General features: G+C 45.6%; 1 protein-coding gene across 1 annotated transcript in view; it reads left to right on the top strand.

Moving 5' to 3' along the window:
• LOC124780383 (juvenile hormone epoxide hydrolase 1-like) overlaps nt 1-19,795 on the top strand; it is a 79,802-nt gene that overhangs the window by 24,183 nt on the left and 35,824 nt on the right. Inside the window, exons 2-3 of the mRNA XM_047253776.1 lie at nt 1,473-1,647; nt 8,224-8,768. Of these exons, the coding sequence (XP_047109732.1) occupies nt 1,474-1,647; nt 8,224-8,768 (719 nt within the window). The 5' untranslated portion in view covers nt 1,473. The remainder of the gene's footprint in view (nt 1-1,472; nt 1,648-8,223; nt 8,769-19,795) is intronic.

The following is a 19,795-nucleotide window of genomic DNA, read 5'->3' as shown; positions in this document are numbered from 1 at the left end:
AACGTGCTGACATGAGGAAAGTTTCCAACCAATTTCTCATACACAAACAGCAGTTGATCGGCGTTGCCTGGTGAAACGATGTTGTGACGCCTCGTGTAAGGACGAGAAATGCGTACCATCACGTTTCCGACTTTGATAAAGGTCTGATTGTACCCCATCGCGATTGCGGTTTATGTATAGCGACATTGGTGCTCGCGTTGGTCGAGATCCAATGACTGTTAGCAGAATATGGAATCGGTGAGTTCAGGAGGATAATACGGAACGCCGTGCTGGATAGCAACGGCCTCATATCACAAGCAGTCGAGATGACAGGCATCTTATCCGCATGGCTGTAACGGATCGTGCAGCCACGTCTCGTTCCCCGAGTCAACAAATGGGGATGTTTGCAAGACAACAACCATCTGCATGAACAGTTCGACGACGTTTGCAGCAGCATGGACTATCAGCTTGGAGACCATGGCTACGGTTACCCTTGACGTTGCATCACAGACGGGAGCGCCCTCGATGGTGTACTCAACGACGAACGTGGGTGCACGAATGGCAAAACGTCATTTTTTCGGATGAATCCAGGTTCTGATCGCATCCGTTTTTGGCGTCATCGCGGTGAACGCACTTTGGAATCGTGTACTCGTCATCGCCATACTGGCATATCACCCGGCGTAACGGTATGGGGTGCCTTTGGTTACACGTCTCGGTCACCTCTTGTTCGCATTGACGGCACATTGAACAGTGGACGTTACATTTCAGATGTGCTACGACCCGTGGCTCTACCCTTCATTCGATTCCTGCGAAACCCTACATTTCAGCAGGATAATGCACGACCGCATGTTGCAGGTCCTGTAGGGGCCTTTCTGGATACAGAAAATGTTCGACTGCTGCCCTGGCCATCACATTCTCCAGATCTCTCACCAATTGAAAACGTCTGGTCAATGGTGGCCGAGCAACTGATGATGAACTGTGGTATCGTGTTTAAGCTGCATGGGCAGCTGTACCTGTACACGCCATCCAAGCTCTGTTTGATTCAATGCCCAGGCGTATCAAGGCCGTTGTTACGGCCAGAGGTGGTTGTTCTGGGTACTGATTTCTCAGGATCTATGCACCCAAATAGCGTGAAAATGTAATCACATGTCAGTTCTAGTAAAATATATTCGTCCAATGAATACCCGTTTATCATCTGCATTTCTTCTTGGTGTAGCAATTTTAATGGCCAACAGTGTTTTTTGGAGCCACTTCCTCTCATTTGAGAATCAGTCAACCTCAAGAATCTGAAAGTACCTCGTTCTAGTTCTCCAACCAAAGAAAAGTCCATATCAGTATAGGTAATTTGACTCTAAGCTGATCCCTCGCCTTAGGATTGGGTGTAATAAGACAATAGTGTACTCGTGCCTGTTTCCTCAGTCATGTCCTTCCAAACAATGTGTGGTTGTAACGAAATGTAAGTTAGCCTTTTGCATCGTTTCTTCTCCCTGCAGGATGGCCGTGCTCAGGTACCTGACGTTGCTGGTGGCGGTGGTGTCGGTGCTGGTGTGGCTGAAGCTGAACCAGACTCCGGCGGTGCCGCGGCTGGACAGCACCTGGTGGGTGACTCGCCGCCCCGAGAAGGCCGACGGCTCCATCCGGCCCTTCACCATCAACATCTCAGACAGTGTAAGCCGATACTGTTCAGTTCACCCCTAAGTCAGCGAGCACCCAAGTGTATTTCCAACAACAAATTTAAAGACACTTTCCTGGGGCACACCTAAAGTTACGTGTACATTTGGTGATGACTCTCCATCCAAAATTACACGCTATGCCCTCCATAGCAAAAAATCTTCAGTGCACTTACAAATTTCGTTTGACACTCCATACGAATGCACTTTCGTTAGTAAACGTTGCTGTGATAATGAGTCAAATGTGAACCGTGAATTTACTTACAAAACTTTTTCTTAAGAATTTACTTTATTTACTAGCGATTCATCAAGAACATTAACACATTTGATCACACTCTGTGAGCGTGGAAGTAGTTGCCAGTGGGTAACTGATGAAAACAAATCAAATTTCTTTCAACAAATGGAAATTTTATTCCTAAAAACGTTTTTTTTTTTTTTTTTTAGAAACAGATTTAAAATTATAATCAGAAAGTTCCCTCTAAATATCAAGTTACAATTTATTCAGAGGCAGGAAGAACAAATTTTTGACAGTATGAGCTTTCGGGCTGAGAACCTTGCCGCTCCCTTTTGACACGGCCGTAGTCAAGACCGCTCACAGCAACCTCTGAAAGACTACACTGGTGCAAATCTGCAACCCACCGTATTACTTTAAACTAAACATTTTAACAACTCACACAAGCACATAAACTATGTACCCCATGGGAGGGATGGAAATGGTACAAAACACAAACATTAAAAGATTAACTTGCCACCGATGGTGCAACTTGATTTAAAAAAAAAAACTCTTACGGTGGAAGGGTGGCATATATATACACTCCTGGAAATTGAAATAAGAACACCGTGAATTCATTGTCCCAGGAAGGGGAAACTTTATTGACACATTCCTGGGGTCAGATACATCACATGATCACACTGACAGAACCACAGGCACATAGACACAGGCAACAGAGCATGCGCAATGTCGGCACTAGTACAGTGTATATCCACCTTTCGCAGCAATGCAGGCTGCTATTCTCCCATGGAGACGATCGTAGAGATGCTGGATGTAGTCCTGTGGAACGGCTTGCCATGCCATTTCCACCTGGCGCCTCAGTTGGACCAGCGTTCGTGCTGGACGTGCAGACCGCGTGAGACGACGCTTCATCCAGTCCCAAACATGCTCAATGGGGGACAGATCCGGAGATCTTGCTGGCCAGGGTAGTTGACATACATCTTCTAGAGCACGTTGGGTGGCACGGGATACATGCGGACGTGCATTGTCCTGTTGGAACAGCAAGTTCCCTTGCCGGTCTAGGAATGGTAGAACGATGGGTTCGATGACGGTTTGGATGTACCGTGCACTATTCAGTGTCCCCTCGACGATCACCAGTGGTGTACGGCCAGTGTAGGAGATCGCTCCCCACACCATGATGCCGGGTGTTGGCCCTGTGTGCCTCGGTCGTATGCAGTCCTGATTGTGGCGCTCACCTGCACGGCGCCAAACACGCATACGACCATCATTGGCACCAAGGCAGAAGCGACCCTCATCGCTGAAGACGACACGTCTCCATTCGTCCCTCCATTCACGTCTGTCGCGACACCACTGGAGGCGGGCTGCACGATGTTGGGGCGTGAGCGGAAGACGGCCTAACGGTGTGCGGGACCGTAGCCCAGCTTCATGGAGACGGTTGCGAATGGTCCTCGCCGATACCCCAGGAGCAACAGTGTCCCTAATTTGCTGGGAAGTGGCGGTGCGGTCCCCTACGGCACTGCGTAGGATCCTACGGTCTTGGCGTGCATCAGTGCGTCGCTGCGGTCCGGTCCCAGGTCGACGGGCACGTGCACCTTCCGCCGACCACTGGCGACAACTGTGGAGACCTCACGCCCCACGTGTTGAGCAATTCGGCGGTACGTCCACCCGGCCTCCCGCATGCCCACTATACGCCCTCGCTCAAAGTCCGTCAACTGCACATACGGTTCACGTCCACGCTGTCGCGGCATGCTACCAGTGTTAAAGACTGCGATGGAGCTCCGTATGCCACGGCAAACTGGCTGACACTGACGGCGGCGGTGCACAAATGCTGCGCAGCTAGCGCCATTCGACGGCCAACACCGCGGTTCCTGGTGTGTCCGCTGTGCCGTGCGTGTGATCATTGCTTGTACAGCCCTCTCGCAGTGTCCGGAGCAAGTATGGTGGGTCTGACACACCGGTGTCAATGTGTTCTTTTTTCCATTTCCAGGAGTGTATATATATATATTAAGTTTCCGTAATTTTTTTAAACAACGACAACTTAGTTACACTAAAGCAGTGTTTCAGCTATTCTCTTACGTAGTCATCAAAAGAACTGAGACACTTGTCATATCGTGCAATCAGCTTCTGTATTCCTGTGTCGTAGAAGTTTGCCACCTGTGAGCCGAAAGAGCAAGTGAGAGTCGTCCGCTTGGTTTCCATGGTCAAGTAAGAAATCCACATCTCATTGACCGTGACGATCCAGTCGAAGAACTCGTCGCCGTCATCATGATGCCGCTGCAGAAATGTCAGTGCTGCCCCAAGGCGTTTCGTTTTGTGCTCGGGTGTCAGGTTTTTGGCACGCAAATGGCAGACAATTTCTTGAACAGCAGGTGGTTAGCGACGATTTCATGCAAGAAAGATCGCGATATCTGCGGAAATTAGCTGCTGAGCTCCGTAATCATGAAGCGACGGTTCTGCAGGATACGCTGCCGCGCCAGCTCAACGAGAAGGTCACTGCTGAGGGACGGTCGTCCACTGCGCCGTTTATCAACGATACTTTGACGACCTTCGGAAAAAAAACTTACACCAGCAAAGCACCAACTGTTTGAGCATGGTGTTCTTCCCGTAGACCCAACAGATGAATTTGGATGGCGCTATGTTTTGTGCATTAAAGAACCTTATCACTGGCCGAGCCTCGTAGGCGGCGGAAGAACGAATAAGAGACACCATTCTGGGGCTCTGGTGTCGCAGTACGGGCACCTTTTCGGCCGGCATTTGTGTCACGTCACAGATCTGTGGTGCATGCGCTATCTTCCCAGCTAAATACGTCTACTTTAAAGGAAACAACATCGGGAAACTTACTTTCTGGATGTAACTCGAGTGGACCCAACATTGAACTTTATGGGACTCTCATTGTGATTTCTCCTCAGTAACCAAAATTTTCTGCCCTTCCAACATTGTTTGAATTTATCTGACACATTTATATTTTCTAGGAGACATAATGTGTCTCGACTTTATCTTAGCTAAGAATAGAAGCTGAAGAAGTGAATCAAAATTTATGCTTATTTTGCTGAGAAGTTAATTGAAGTTTGTGTTAGCTCTGTTAGCCAGCATGGTGTAGTGGATAGCACATCTGCCTTATAAGGAAGAGACCTGGTTTCAAGTCCTGGCTTGGGCACAAATTTTAATTCATTACTTCAGCTTTTGTCCTTATTGTTTGAAGTATTCAGCACAACTTTTTGAATTCAGCTTGTTAAGTAGGTGTCAAATCAGTTATGTGTAAAGCCATCAGTGCTGTAAAAGTTGAGTTTTGGAGAGTGTATGTAACAAGGCCTTAACAATCAAATGCCTTAGAAATATCACAAAAATACCAGCTGGTGATATTTTATTATTTAAGGCTCTTAATATTTGATGAGTGAATGTGTAAATAGCATTCTCAGTCGAGCAACCAATCTGAAATCCAAAGCAAATTGTTTATACTTAAATATGAGACTACTCTTGAGTACTGTACATTACTTCTTCGAATATTTTGGAAAAGATGTCAGTAAGGAAATTCGATGTAATTATTTAAGTGTTTCTTGTCAGACATTTAGAAAAGAAGTTTAACAACTGCATATTTTAATGTCTGGAAAAATTCCCTGCGTCATTGATGCATTCCATATATCACTAAGGACTTTACTTATTAAGTTAAAACAGTTTTTTAGAATTCTGTTTGAAAGTCCATCAACACCATATGAGCTTTTGTATCGTAGAATTTTTATAATTGTATTAATTTCAATGAACAATATTAGAGTTACTTCTAGTTCCTTAACTTTCACGATGTCATACTAGAAGAGTGAGAGCTGGGTTATCACATGACAATTTTTTTTAATTCTGTGATGGCTGGCGTGGGGATCATTCTGTTGGAGATACCTATAATATACTGCCTGACAAAATGTGGAAGGGGGGATTGAAACAAAATGTTCAAATGTGTGTGAAATCTTATGGGATTTAACTGCTAAGGTCATCAGTCCCTAAGCTTACACACTACTTAACCTAAATTATCCTAAGGACAAACACACACACCCATGCCCGAGGGAGGACTCGAACTCCGCCGGAACCAGCCGCAGAAATGAAACATCACGGGTTGAGAGGGTATACGATGTTATTTCAGCGACGATTATATCGAGTCAAACTTACAAAGAAGTTGGCAGTACGAGCCCACTCACCAGTATGTCGTTGCACCCTCCGTTGCCTGGATGCATGCACTGATTCGGTTGGGAAGGGTGTCAAGAGCCGTTGTATCACAGCCTGAGGCAAGACGGCTCAAAAAAAAAAAAAAAAAAAAAATGGTTCAAATGGCTCTGAGCACTATGGGACTTAACATCTTAGGTCATCAGTCCCCTAGAGCTAAGAACTACTTAAACCTAACTAACCTAAGGACATCACACACATCAATGCCCGAGGCAGGATTCGAACCTGCGACCGTAGCAGTCCCGCGGTTCCGGACTGCAGCGCCTAGAACCGCACGACCACCGCGGCCGGCCTAAGACGACTCACAACTGGTGTAACTGGCCCTTGATATCCTGGATACTGACACTGGGACGCAGTTGACGTTTGAGCTGGTCCCATGCATGTTCTATTGGGTCAGACCTGGGGATTTTGGTGGTCACAGGAGTACCTTAACATCAAGCAGATAGTTCGTAGAATCATATGCCATGTGTCGACGGGCAACTGTGTTATTGAAAAACGGGACCACGATATTTTCGCCTTACACATAACACAATGAGGATGTAGCATGTACGTGACGTCCTGTTGTACCGTCAAAGTTCCTTCAGTCACTATCAGCCTTGACCTGGAAGCACACCCAGTGGTATCCCATACCAGGAGTAGCTCCACTCTGCCTCTCCAAAACATAGGAAGGAAGGGACCTCTCCTCACGTCGCATCCATACTCACCGACGATGGTCAACCAGGCTAGTGGAGAACCACGACTCATTGCTGAACACAATCTGACGCCAATCATCAGTAGTGTATGCTTCCCAGGCACGGCACCCTTCGAAACCCAGCTATTGTTATTGTGGTTTTAAAGGCGTCTTACGCATGTGTTGTTGAATCCTTAATTTGACCATTGCTTACCTCTGAGCAGTGATGCAGGATGACTGCTGCTTGTCTCTGGCCAATGATGCAGGGTGACATATAATCGCAGGGAGTCCATTACTTGCACAGATGTGAAAAGGTTACGACGTGGTTGGTACACAATGCAGCACTCCTCCCATTGTGGTGGTCAGCCGTGGTCGGCCGGAACCTTGACGACAAGTATGGCTGCCGTCACGTTCCCGTGCAGTCCAACAACAGGCCACTGTCAACTCCAAATTCTCCACAGATCTGGATATTTCACGACTGGACCAGGCGGCCAAATGGAGACCCGCAATGAGGCCCCTTTCAAATTCCATCAGGTACTTATAACGCTAAACGTAAACGTCGTGTGACTAGGGCCTCCCGTCGGGTAGACCGTTCGCGCATCGATGGGGATGAAATGTTGATGATTAGGACAACACAACACCCAGTCCCTGAGCGGAGAAAATCTCCGACCTAGCCGGGAATCGAACCCGGGCCCTTAAATGGTTCTGAGCACTATGGGAGTTAACATCTGAGGTCATCAGTCCCCCTAGAACCAATTAAACCGAACTAACCTAAGGACATCACACACGTCCATGCCCGAGGCGGGATTCGAACCTGCGACCGAAGCAGTCGCGCGGTTCCGGACTGAACCGCCTAGAACCGCTTGGCCACCGCGGCCGCCCCGGGCCTGTAGGACTGACATTCTGTCGCGCTGACCACTCAGCTACCGGGGATGAACGCTTATAACAGTGTCTCACAGAAAACACGACATCTCTGTGTTCTTTGAATGATCACTTAACAGCTGACGCTGTTCATGCGGCAGGCCTGGTAACAAAACTAAATGTGAACAACACTAATGCACTCTACCTATCACAGAGAGCTACAACTCCATCCATTCACATACATGTTGACAGTGTGCACGTTAACGAAGTTGCTCTGACATCCAGCCATCTATTCTGGGTACTTCACTTTTTTTGTCAAGTAGTGTATGTTTAATGATCTGCAACGAACAGATATCAAAGATATTAGACAGTAGTTTTATAGACAATTCTGCAAACCTTCTTGTAGAGAAATGCGAGCTGTGCATTCCTTCAGCTACTGGGTAATGATATTTTGCATCTTACGCTTAAAAGAGGGGCTAACGAGGGAAAATACTGTATAGAATCTGATACGTATTGCATCGGGTATTAGAGCACAGTTCGATTTTAGCCCCTCTTCTGCCTTCGGCTTTGCGCCTGATGAACCATTTAAAATGTTGAAGGTTATCCGAGACTTGCATGAACGCCTCAAATCCACTCCAAAGCTAACGCCACCACTGGAGGGAATTGGCTTCGAGTACGGCTTCAACTCTAAGTACTTGGAGGAAGTGCTGGAGTTCTGGCGCACCAAGTACGACTGGCGCGAGCGCGAGAAGTTCCTGAACAAGTTCCCGCAGTACAAGACGACGGTGGACGGGCTGGTGCTGCACTTCCTGCGCGTCAAGCCGGCAAACGTGCCGAAGGGTGTGGACATCGTGCCGCTGTTGCTGCTACACGGCTGGCCGGGCTCCGTGCGGGAGTTCTACTCCGTCATCCCGCTGCTCACCACGCCGCGAGAGGGGCAGGACTTCGTCTTCGAGGTGGTGGCGCCCTCGCTGCCGGGATATGGCTTCTCGCAGGGCGCCCAGAAGCCTGGCCTGGGCGCCGCGCAGGTGGCGGTCGTCATGAAAGACCTCATGGAGCGCCTGGGCTTCACAAAGTTCTACGTCCAGGGCGGCGACTGGGGTTCCGTCATTGGCACTCACATGGCGACACTCTACCCCGAGAGGTCCGTAACATACTTTTATACCTTTCCAATAATACTCGTATTAAATTTCTGACTACAAAATGAGGTGACAAAAGTCACTGAATAGCGATATGCACATATGTAGCTGGCGTTAGTATCGCGTACACAACGTATGAAACGGGAGTGAATTGCCGGAGCTGTCATTTATGCTCGGATGATTCACGTGAAAAGATTTCCAACGTGATTGTGGCCACAAGACGGGAATTAACAGACTTTGACCGCGGAACGGTAGTTGGAGCTAGACGGAAATCATTAGGGAATTCAGTATTCCGAGATCCACAGAGACAAGAGTGTGCCGAGAATACCTGATTTGAGGCATTATCTCTCACCACAGACAACGCAGTTGCTGACGGCCTTCACTTAAAAGAGCAGCGGCGATTACGTAGAGTTGTCACTGCTAATAGACAAGTAACACTGAGCGAAATAAACGCAGAAATCAACGTGGGACGTGCGACGAACGTATCCGTTAGGTCAGTGCGGCGAAATTTGGCATTAATGGGCTACGGTAGCAGACGACCGACGCGAGTGCCTTTGTTAACAGCACGACATCGCCTGCAGCGCCTCTCCTGGGCTCATTACCAAATCGGCTGGATGCTAGACGACTGGAAAACCGTGGCCTGCTCAGACGAGTCCTGATTTCAGTTGGTAAGAGCTGATGGTAGGGTTCGAGTGTGGCGCAGACCTCACGACGCCATGGACCCTGGTTGTCAACAAGGCACTGTGCGCCGGCCGATGTGGCGGAGCGGCAGTCTGGAACCGCGCGACTGCTACGGTCGCAGGTTCGAATCCTGCCTCGGGCATGGATGTGTCTGATGTCCTTAGGTTAGTTAGGTTTAAGTAGTTCTAAGTTCTAGGGGACTGATGACCTCAGAAGTTAAGTCCCATAGTGCTCAGAGCCATTTGAACCATTTTGAAAGCACTGTGCAATCTGGCTGCGTAATGGTCTGGGCTGTGTTTACATGGAATGGACTGGATCGTCTGGTCCAACTGAATCAACCATTCAGTGGAAATTGTTAAGTTCTACTACTTAAAGACCATTTGCAGTCATTCATGGACTTCATGTTCTCAAACAACGATATCATGTCACCGGACTGCAATAGTTCACGATTTGTTTGAAGAACATTCAAGACAATTCGAGCTAATGCTTTGGCCACCCAGGTGACAGGTCGGGCTTATTTTCACTGTTGGCAACAAGTATCTAGCAACCACAGTTTAGTTAGCTATCAGCCGCCTTTAGTGAATTATCAGTGTAGTTAAAAGTTGATTAGCTCTCTACAGTAAATTGTTGATTTCTTAGGATGGATTGCATGTGTGATTGCTGTGTACGGACGCAGGAGGAGCTGGCCACTGCTCGCGAACAGCTGAACGTGCTGATGGCCGCGGTCAGCCGTCTTCAGGCTACTGCCTCGGAGTGTAGCGGCAGTGGGGAGTTTGGTGCGTCGCATGATACACCCCAGGCGTTACATGCTTCAACCACGGTCCCTGCTGTCGAGACATCTTCGCGGTACCGGGCGCAGTTTGGCCACCCTCTCAAGGGCAGTGGCGGGTTCAGCGGCGTTCGCGTCTCACGGGGCGGAGGGTAAATGTGGAGGCTGGCCGTGTGGCATCGTCCGCTCTGCTTGTGAGTGGACATGTGGCCGCTCCTTCAGCAAAGTCCGAGCAGGCACACGGGGGGAGGGGTTTATTATTTATTGGGAGCTCCAATGTTAGGCGGGTGATGGAGCCCCTTAGGGAAATAGCGGAAAGATCGGGGAAGAAGGCCAGTGTTCACTCTGTCTGCTTGGCGAGGGGTCTCATCCGAGATGTGGAGGAGGCCCTACCGGCGGCGACAGAGAGCACTGCGTGCACCCGACTGCAAATTGTTGCTCATGTCGGCACCAATGACTCCTGCCGTCTGGGTTCAGAGGTCATCCTCAGTTCATACAGGCGGTTGGCGGAGTTGGTGAAAGCGGAGTGCCTCGCTCGCGGGGTTTAATCTGAGCTAACTATTTGTAGTATCGTTCTCAGATCCGATCGCGGTCCTCTGGTTTGGAGCCGAGTGGAAGGCTTAACCCAGAGTCTCAGACGATTCTGCGGAGATCTGGGGTGCAAATTTCTCGACCCCCGCTATCGGATGGAGAAATAAAGGGTTCCCCTGAATATGTCAGGCGTGCACTACACGCAGGAAGCGGCTACAAGGGTAGCGGAGTACGTGTGGAGTGCACAAGTGGATTTTTTAGGTTAGAGAATTCCCTCCCTAGGCCCGACAAGACGCCTCCTGAGACGCGACAAGGTAGTAGTAGGCAAAACGCAACAGGGTATAACAATATTAATGTGGTAATAGTAAACTGCAGGAGCGTCTATAGAAAGGTCCCAGAACTGCTCTCATAAATAAACGGTCACAATGCCCACATAGTACTAGGGACGGAAAGTTGTCTGAAACCAGATGTAAATAGTAATGAAATTCTAAATGCAGATTGGAATGTATACCGCAGAGACAGGCTGGACAGTGAAGGGGGAGGCGTGTTTATAGCGATAAAAAGTGCTATAGTATGGAAAGAAATTGACGGAGATCCGAAGTGTGAAATAATTTGGGTGAAGGTCACGGTTAAAGCAGGCTCAAATATGGTAATTGGATGTCTCTATAGGCAGAGAACCTGAAGGAAAATTTGGAAAATATTTCGAGTAGATTTCCCGACCATGTTATACTTCTGGGTGGTGATTTTAATTTACCAGATATAGACTGGGAGACTCAAACGTTTATAACGGGTGGCAGGGACAAAGAATACAGTGAAATTTTTTTAGGTGCATTATCTGAAAACTACCTTGAACAGTTAAATAGATAACCGACTCGTGGCGATAACATATTAGATCTTCTGGTGACAAACAGGCCCGAACTAGTTAAACCAGTTAACGCAGAACAGGGAATCAGCGATCATAAAGCGGTTACTGCGTCGATGATTTCAGCCGTAAATAGAAATATTAAAAACCGTAGGAAGATTTTTCTGTTTAGCAAAAGTGACAAAGAGCAGATTTCAGAGTGCTTGACGGCTCAGCACAAAAGTTTTATCTCAAGTACAGATAATGTGGAGGATCAGCGGACTAAGTTCAAAACCATCGTACAATATTCATTAGATGAGTATGTGCCAAGCAAGATCGTGAGAGATGAAAAAGAGCCACCGTGGTACAACAACCGAGTTAGAAATCTGCTACGGAAGCAAAGGGAACTTCACAGCAGACATAAACATAGCCAAAGCCTTGCAGACAAACAAAAATTACGCGAAGCGGAATATAGTGTGAGGAGGGCTATGCGAGAGGCGTTCAGTGAATTCGAAAGTAAAGGTCTATGTACTGACTTGGCAGAAAATCCTAAGAAATTTTGGTCTTATGTCAAAGTGGTAGGTGATTCAAAACAAAATGTCCAGACATCCTGTGACCAAAATGGTACTGAAATAGAGGATGACAGAGTAAAGGCCGAAATACTAAATGTCTTTTTCCAAAGTTGTTTCACAGAGGAAGACTGCACTGCAGTTCCTTCTCTAGATTGTTGCACAGATGACAAAATGATAGATAGCGAAATAGATGACAGATGGATAGAAAAACAATTAAAATCGCTCTAAAGAGGAAAGGCCGTCGGACCTGATGGGATACCAGTTCGATTTTACACAGTGTACTCGAAGGAATTTGCCCCCATTCTTGCAATGGTGTACTGTAGATTTCTAAAAGAGCGTAGCGTTCCAAGAGATTGGAAAAGGGCACAGGTCATCGCCGTTTTCAAGAAGAGACGTCGAACAGATGTGCAGAACTATAAACCTATATCTCTAACGTCGATCAGTTGTAGAATTTTGGAACACGTATTATGTTCGAGTATAATGACTTTTCTGGAGACTAGAAATCTACTCTGTAGGAATCAGCATGGGTTTCGAAAAAGACGATCATTTGAAACTCAGCTCGCGCTATTCGTCCACGAGACTCAGAGGGCCATAGACACGGGTTTCCAGGTAGATGCCGTGTTTCTCGACTTTCGCAAGGCGTTCGATACAGTTCCCCACAGTCGTTTAATGAACAAAGTAGAGCATATGGACTATCAGACCAATTGTGTGATTGGATTGAAAGGTTCCTAGATAACAGAACGCAGCGTGTCATTCTCAATGGAGAGAAGTCTTCCGAAGTAAGAGTGATTTCAGGTGTCGTAGGACCGTTGCTATTCACAATATACATAAATGACCTTGTGGGTAGCATCGGAAGTTCACTGAGGCTTTTTGCGGATGATGCTGTAGTATATCGAGAGGTTGTAACAATGGAAAATTGTACCGAAATGCAGGAGGATCTGCAACGAATTGACCCATGGTGCAGGGAATGGCAACTGAATCTCAATGTAGACAAGTGTAACGTGCTGCGAATACATAGAAAGAAAGATCCTTTATCATTTAGCTACAATATAGCAGGTCAGCAACTGGAAGCAGTTAATTTCATAAATTATCTAGGAGTAGGCATTAGGAGTGATTTAAAATGGAATGATCATATAAAGTTGACCGTCGGTAAAGCAGATGCCAGACTGAGATTCATTGGAAGAATCCTAAGGAAATGCAATCCGAAAACAAAGGAAGTAGGTTACAGTACACTTGTTCGCCCTCTGCTTGAATAATGCTCACCGGTGTGGGATCCATACTAGATAGGGTTGATCGAAGAGATAGAGAAGAGCCAACGGAGAGCAGCGCGCTTCGTTACAGGATCATTTAGAAATCGCGAAAGCGTTACGGAGATGATAGATAAACTCCAGTGGAAGACTCTGCAAGAGAGTAGCTCAGTAGCTCGGTACGGGCTTTTGTTGAAGTTTCGAGAACATACCTTCACCGAAGAGTCAAGCAGTATATTGCTCCCTCCCTCGTGTATCTCGCGAAGAGATCATGAGGATAAAATCAGAGAGATTGGAGCCCAGACAGAGGCATACGGCAAATCTTTCTTTCCACGAACAATACAAGACTGGAATAGAAGGGAGAACCGATAGAGGTACTCAAGGTACCCTCCGCCACACACCGTCAGGTGGCTTGGGGAGTATGGATGTAGATGTAGATCGGCCGACATGAATACTATCGAATACATATGGGATACAATCGAGGGGTCAGTTCGTGTATAAAATCTTGCATCGGCAACACTTCTGCAATTATGAACAGCTCTAGAGGCAGCAAGGCTCAGTATTCCTGCATGGGCGACTTCCAGCGACTTGTGGGGTACGCCACGACGAGCTGCTACACTATGCCGAATAAAAGGAGGTCCGACACGATATTAGGAGGAATCCTGTGACTTTTGTCACCTCAGTGTGTAGTGACACTGAGAAAATACAATTTCTGTTATTGCTGCAAAATCACATGTTACATGTTCCAATGAGTAACTCAGTTATTTAGCAAATATTAAAAATTACCTGTTAAACGGTCGTCCACAATTGTAGAGCCACCTCTTGGGCGATATAATCATATATTTAAGAGCTTGATTTACACATAAGAGGAAGATGTACTCCATTAGCAAACAGTGAGGAGCTGTGCTCCAAGGAATTGCTATAGTACGTGCTTCGTATAGTTTAAGAGGTTCTATCAGAACGCTAGAGAACATTCTTTAAATTGTAATTTCATGTCCCCTTTTAATTTTCACAGTAATTCAGCTCCATTTACTTCTTCACGGTAGCAAAATATTTGGGTCGACTGCTTCTTGTCTTGATCGCTGCCACTATTTTATCATTGATCGAGTATGTGATTAGATTAAAATTGTGAATGATGCTTCCTCGTCGGGAGCCTACACAATAATCATGTCATATTACGGTGAACACCTAACTATACAAATGCGTCGTGAAACTTTTCAACAATAAAGTAACTTATAGAATTTTTTTTATTATTTCAACACCTCTTTAGAGACGCATAAGTGGTCACATGCGTGTCAGATAGCATAGAGCAGCGATGAGGGAAGTTGGGGGTGGAAGTACCGTCGAAGACTAGTCGTTAGGCACGGAGTTCGAGCTCACATTGAGAGAGGGTAGAGGAGATGCTTGTGTCCTTTTCAAATCAACACCCCCAACATTTCCCTTAATCGATTTAGGGAGACCATGACAAATCCGACCCCCTTCCACTACCCCCTCCCCCAAAAGTAAGTGATGGGGGGCGGAGGTGGTTATATTCTATAAATTCCGACCGTAAATATAAGCTGTTATTACACAGCAAAATTATTTTTACTACGTTAATGTTGAACTTTCACGCACTAGACTGTTAGATTGATCAGTCATACATACAACTGCATTTTGAACAAGATGACCTTCGGTGTCCTACGTGATAGACTCTTGAGCTTTATTAGATTCGGGCAAGAAGCCTGTTGGCCGGCTGCGGTGGCCGAGAGGTTCTAGGCGCTACAGTCTGGAACCGCGCAAGACCGCTACGGTCGCAGGTTCGAATCCTGCCTCGGGCATGGGTGTGTGTGATGTCCTTAGGTTAGTTAGGTTTAAGTAGTTCTAAGTTCTAGGGGACTGATGACCTCAGAAGTTAAGTCCCATAGTGCTCCGAGCCATTTGAACCATTTGAAGAAGCCTGAAAGATGGAAGAAATGTCCGTCAGTATTGAGGTTATCGGAGATTGCATATTTAAGGTTACGATACCGTATAGAAACGCGACCGAGTGGTCAGCGCTTTTAATCCATAAGAGAACAGGAAATACAGATCTCGCAGTGAAGCGCCTTTTCATTGCTCTGCATGGTGGCAGCCTGCTTGCTATGCCCGTTGCAAAGTCTGCCTGTGACTGACACTGTTGATATCTTGTTTTGTCTTTAATTGCACGTACAAAGATCATCCAAAAAGAAAACAACGGTCGACCTTGTAATACGATACTATGCCCCCACCCTGCCGCGCGCTTCTCCGCCAGTTTATTCCATTTCCCAAGAGACCGGCCCAGTCTAACCAAAGAGGCGACCCAGGCAAAAGCCACTTTCTTATCTGCTTTTCTAACGTGGGATAAATCTCTGTCAATTATGAGTTTCACAAAAGGCGTCTTTTCACCGATATTAATTTACAAATAATTAAATTGTATGGAGATCACAAAAGGAATGAAGTATAAATTACGAAATTGTACTTAAGGTTCGTTCATTTTCGCAACGAGGAATATTCCGATCCAGCTTACTTCTGTAACTGCAGAATTGAAGAAAAAAGTTGACTAGAAAGTTCTTGAGGATAGCCATCTTCTCTTGAATAATTTGCACACTTCTTATGCGCTATGAGAACGGCGTTGACATATTCTTCCATCTAAATGTGAAAGGTGACGAGACAAGAGTTAAGAAAAAATTAGAAACGAAGCGCCAGAGTATGGAATTCTCAATATACGAAAAATAAGCAATTGGCAAATAAAAACTAAGAAAGACATAATGAAATACTATCACACTGTGAACACACTAAAAGTGATGCGATGATTTTTGGTTACGGAACGGCATCCAGTTGCTCGACTTTGAGCGAACATGGCAGACAAGCAGCATAAACACGGTCATGGAGGTATATTCTGTCTCTGCAACTAACTGAAAGGAAGTTTGTTTTTTTCCATACGCGTTTCGCTTACTTTATTTATGAAGCATCTTCAGTGGCCTATAATACATGTTTGTTTTTATATAGATTGTTGTTGTGGTCTTCAGTCCTGAGACTGGTTTGATGCAGCTCTCCATGCTACTCTATCCTGTGCAAGCTTTTTCATCTCCCAGTACCTACTGCAACCTACATCCTTCTGAATCTGCTTAGTGTATTCATCTCTTGGTCTCCCTCTACGATTTTTACCCTCCACGCTGCCCTCCAATACTAAATTGGTGATCCCTTGATGCCTCAGAACCTGTCCTACCAACCGATCCCTTCTTCTGGTCAAGTTGTGCCACAAACTTCTCTTCTCCCCAATCCTATTCAATACTTCCTCATTAGTTATGTGATCTACCCATCTAATCTTCAGCATTCTTCTGTAGCACCACATTTCGAAAGCTTCTATTCTCTTCTTGTCCAAACTATTTATCGTCCATGTTTCACTTCCATACATGGCTACACTCCATACGAATACTTTCAGAAATGACTTCCTGACACTTAAATCAATACTGGATGTTAACAAATTTCTCTTCTTCAGAAACGCTTTCCTTGCCATTGCCAGCCTACATTTTATATCCTCTCTACTTCGACTATCATCAGTTATTTTGCTCCCCAAATAGCAAAACTCCTTTACTACTTTAAGTGCCTCATTTCCTAATCTAATTCCCTCAGCATCACCCGACTTAATTAGACTACATTCCATTATCCTTGTTTTGCTTTTGTTGATGTTAATCTTATATCCTCCTTTCAAGACACTGTCCATTCCATTCAACTGCTCTTCCAAGTCCTTTGCTGTCTCTGACAGAATTACAATGTCATCGGCGAACCTCAAAGTTTTTATTTCTTCTCCATGAATTTTAATACCTACTCCGAATTTTTCTTTTGTTTCCTTTACTGCTTGCTCAATATACAGATTGAACAACATCGGGGACAGGCTACAACCCTGTCTTACTTCCTTCCCAACCACTGCTTCCCTTTCATGTCCCTCGACTCTTATAACTGCCATCTGGTTTATGTACAAATTGGAAATAGCCTTTCGCTCCCTGTATTTTACCCCTGCCACATTTAGAATTTGAAAGAGAGTATTCCAGTCAACATTGTCAAAAGCTTTCTCTAAGTCTACAAATGCTAGAAACGTAGGTTTGCCTTTCCTTAATCTTTCTTCTAAGATAAGTCGTAAGGTCAGTATTGCCTCACGTGTTCCAGTGTTTCTACGGAATCCAAACTGATCTTCCCCGAGGTTGGCTTCTACTAGTTTTTCCATTCGTCTGTAAAGAATTCGTGTTAGTATTTTGCAGCTGTGACTTATTAAGCTGATAGTTCGGTAATTTTCACATCTGTCAACACCTGCTTTCTTTGGGATTGGAATTATTATATTCTTCTTGAAGTCTGAGGGTATTTCGCCTGTTTCATACATCTTGCTCACCAGATGGTAGAGTTTTGTCAGGACTGGCTCTCCCACGGCCGTCAGTAGTTCCAATGGAATATTGTCTACTCCGGGGGCCTTGTTTCGACTCAGGTCTTTCAGTGCTCTGTCAAACTCTTCACGCAGTATCATATCTCCCATTTCATCTTCATCTACATCCTCTTCCATTTCCATAATATTGTCCTCAAGTACATCGCCCTTGTATAGACCCTCTATATACTCCTTCCACCTTTCTGCTTTCCCTTCTTTGCTTAGAACTGGGTTTCCATCTGAGCTCTTGATATTCATACAAGTCGTTCTCTTATCTCCAAAGGTCTCTTTAATTTTCCTGTAGGCGGTATCTATCTTACCCCTAGTGAGATAGGCCTCTACATCCTTATATTTGTCCTCTAGCCATCCCTGCTTAGCCATTTTGCACTTCCTGTCGATATCATTTTTGAGACGTTTGTATTCCTTTTTGCCTGTTTCACTTACTGCATTTTTATATTTTCTCCTTTCATCAATTAAATTCAATATTTCTTCTGTTACCCAAGGATTTCTACTAGCCCTCGTCTTTTTACCTACTTGATCCTCTGCTGCCTTCACTACTTCATCCCTCAAAGCTACCCATTCTTCTTCTACTGTATTTATTTCCCCAATTCCTGTCAATTGCTCCCTTATGCTCACCCTGAATTTCTGTACAACCTCTGGTTCTTTTAGTTTATCCAGGTCCCATCTCCTTAAATTACCACCTTTTTGCAGTTTCTTCAGTTTTAATCTACAGGTCATAACCAATAGATTGTGGTCAGAGTCCACGTCTGCCCCTGGAAATGTCTTACAATTTAAAACCTGGTTCCTCAATCTCTGTCTTACCATTATATAATCTATCTGATACCTTTTAGTATCTCCAGGGTTCTTCCATGTATACAACCTTCTTTCATGATTCTTAAACCAAGTGTTAGTTATGATTATGTTGTGCTCTGTGCAAAATTCTACTAGGCGGCTTCCTCTTTCATTTCTGTCCCCCAACCCATATTCACCTACTATGTTTCCTTCTCTCCCTTTTCCTACACTCGAATTCCAGTCACCCATGACTATTAAATTTTCATCTCCCTTCACAATCTGAATAATTTCTTTTATTTCATCATACATTTCTTCAATTTCTTCGTCATCTGCAGAGCTAGTTGGCATATAAACTTGTACTACTGAAGTAGGTGTGGGCTTCGTATCTATCTTGGCCACAATAATGCGTTCACTATGCTGTTTGTAGTAGCTTACCCGCATTCCTATTTTCCTATTCATTATTAAACCTGCTCCTGCATTACCCCTATTTGATTTTGTGTTTATAACCCTGTAGTCACCTGACCAGAAGTCTTGTTCCTCCTGCCACCGAACTTCACTAATTCCCACTATATCTAACTTCAACCTATCCATTTCCCTTTTTAAATTTTCTAACCTGCCTGCCCGATTAAGGGATCTGACATTCCACGCTCCGATCCGCAGAACGCCAGTTTTCTTTCTCCTGATAACGACATCCTCTTGAGTAGTCCCCGCCCGGAGATCCGAATGGGGGACTATTTTACCTCCGGAATATTTTACCCAAGAGGACGCCATCACCATGTAATCATACAGTAAAGCTGCATGCCCTCGGGAAAAATTACGGCTGTAGTTTCCCCTTGCTTTCAGCCGTTCGCAGTACCAGCACAGCAAGGCCGTTTTGGTTATTGTTACAAGGCCAGATCAGTCAATCATCCAGACTGTTGCCATTGCAACTACTGAAAAGGCTGCTGCCCCTCTTCAGGAACCATACGTTTGTCTGGCGTCTCAACAGATACCCCTCCGTTGTGGTTGCACCTACGGTACGGCTATCTGTATCGCTGAGGCACGCAAGCCTCCCCACCAACGGCAAGGTCCATGGTTCATGGGGGGGGGGGGGGGGGGTTATATAGATAATGAATGCATTATTTATTAGCTACAAGTGTGTTAACATGTTAGCTTTTCTTATGTCATTCTTTTGTTTTTAAGGTT

This window comes from Schistocerca piceifrons, chromosome 1 (genome assembly GCF_021461385.2).
Source record: "Schistocerca piceifrons isolate TAMUIC-IGC-003096 chromosome 1, iqSchPice1.1, whole genome shotgun sequence".
Classification (NCBI taxonomy): Eukaryota; Metazoa; Arthropoda; class Insecta; order Orthoptera; family Acrididae; genus Schistocerca; species Schistocerca piceifrons.
This window is presented reverse-complemented; position numbering and strand designations above follow the sequence as displayed.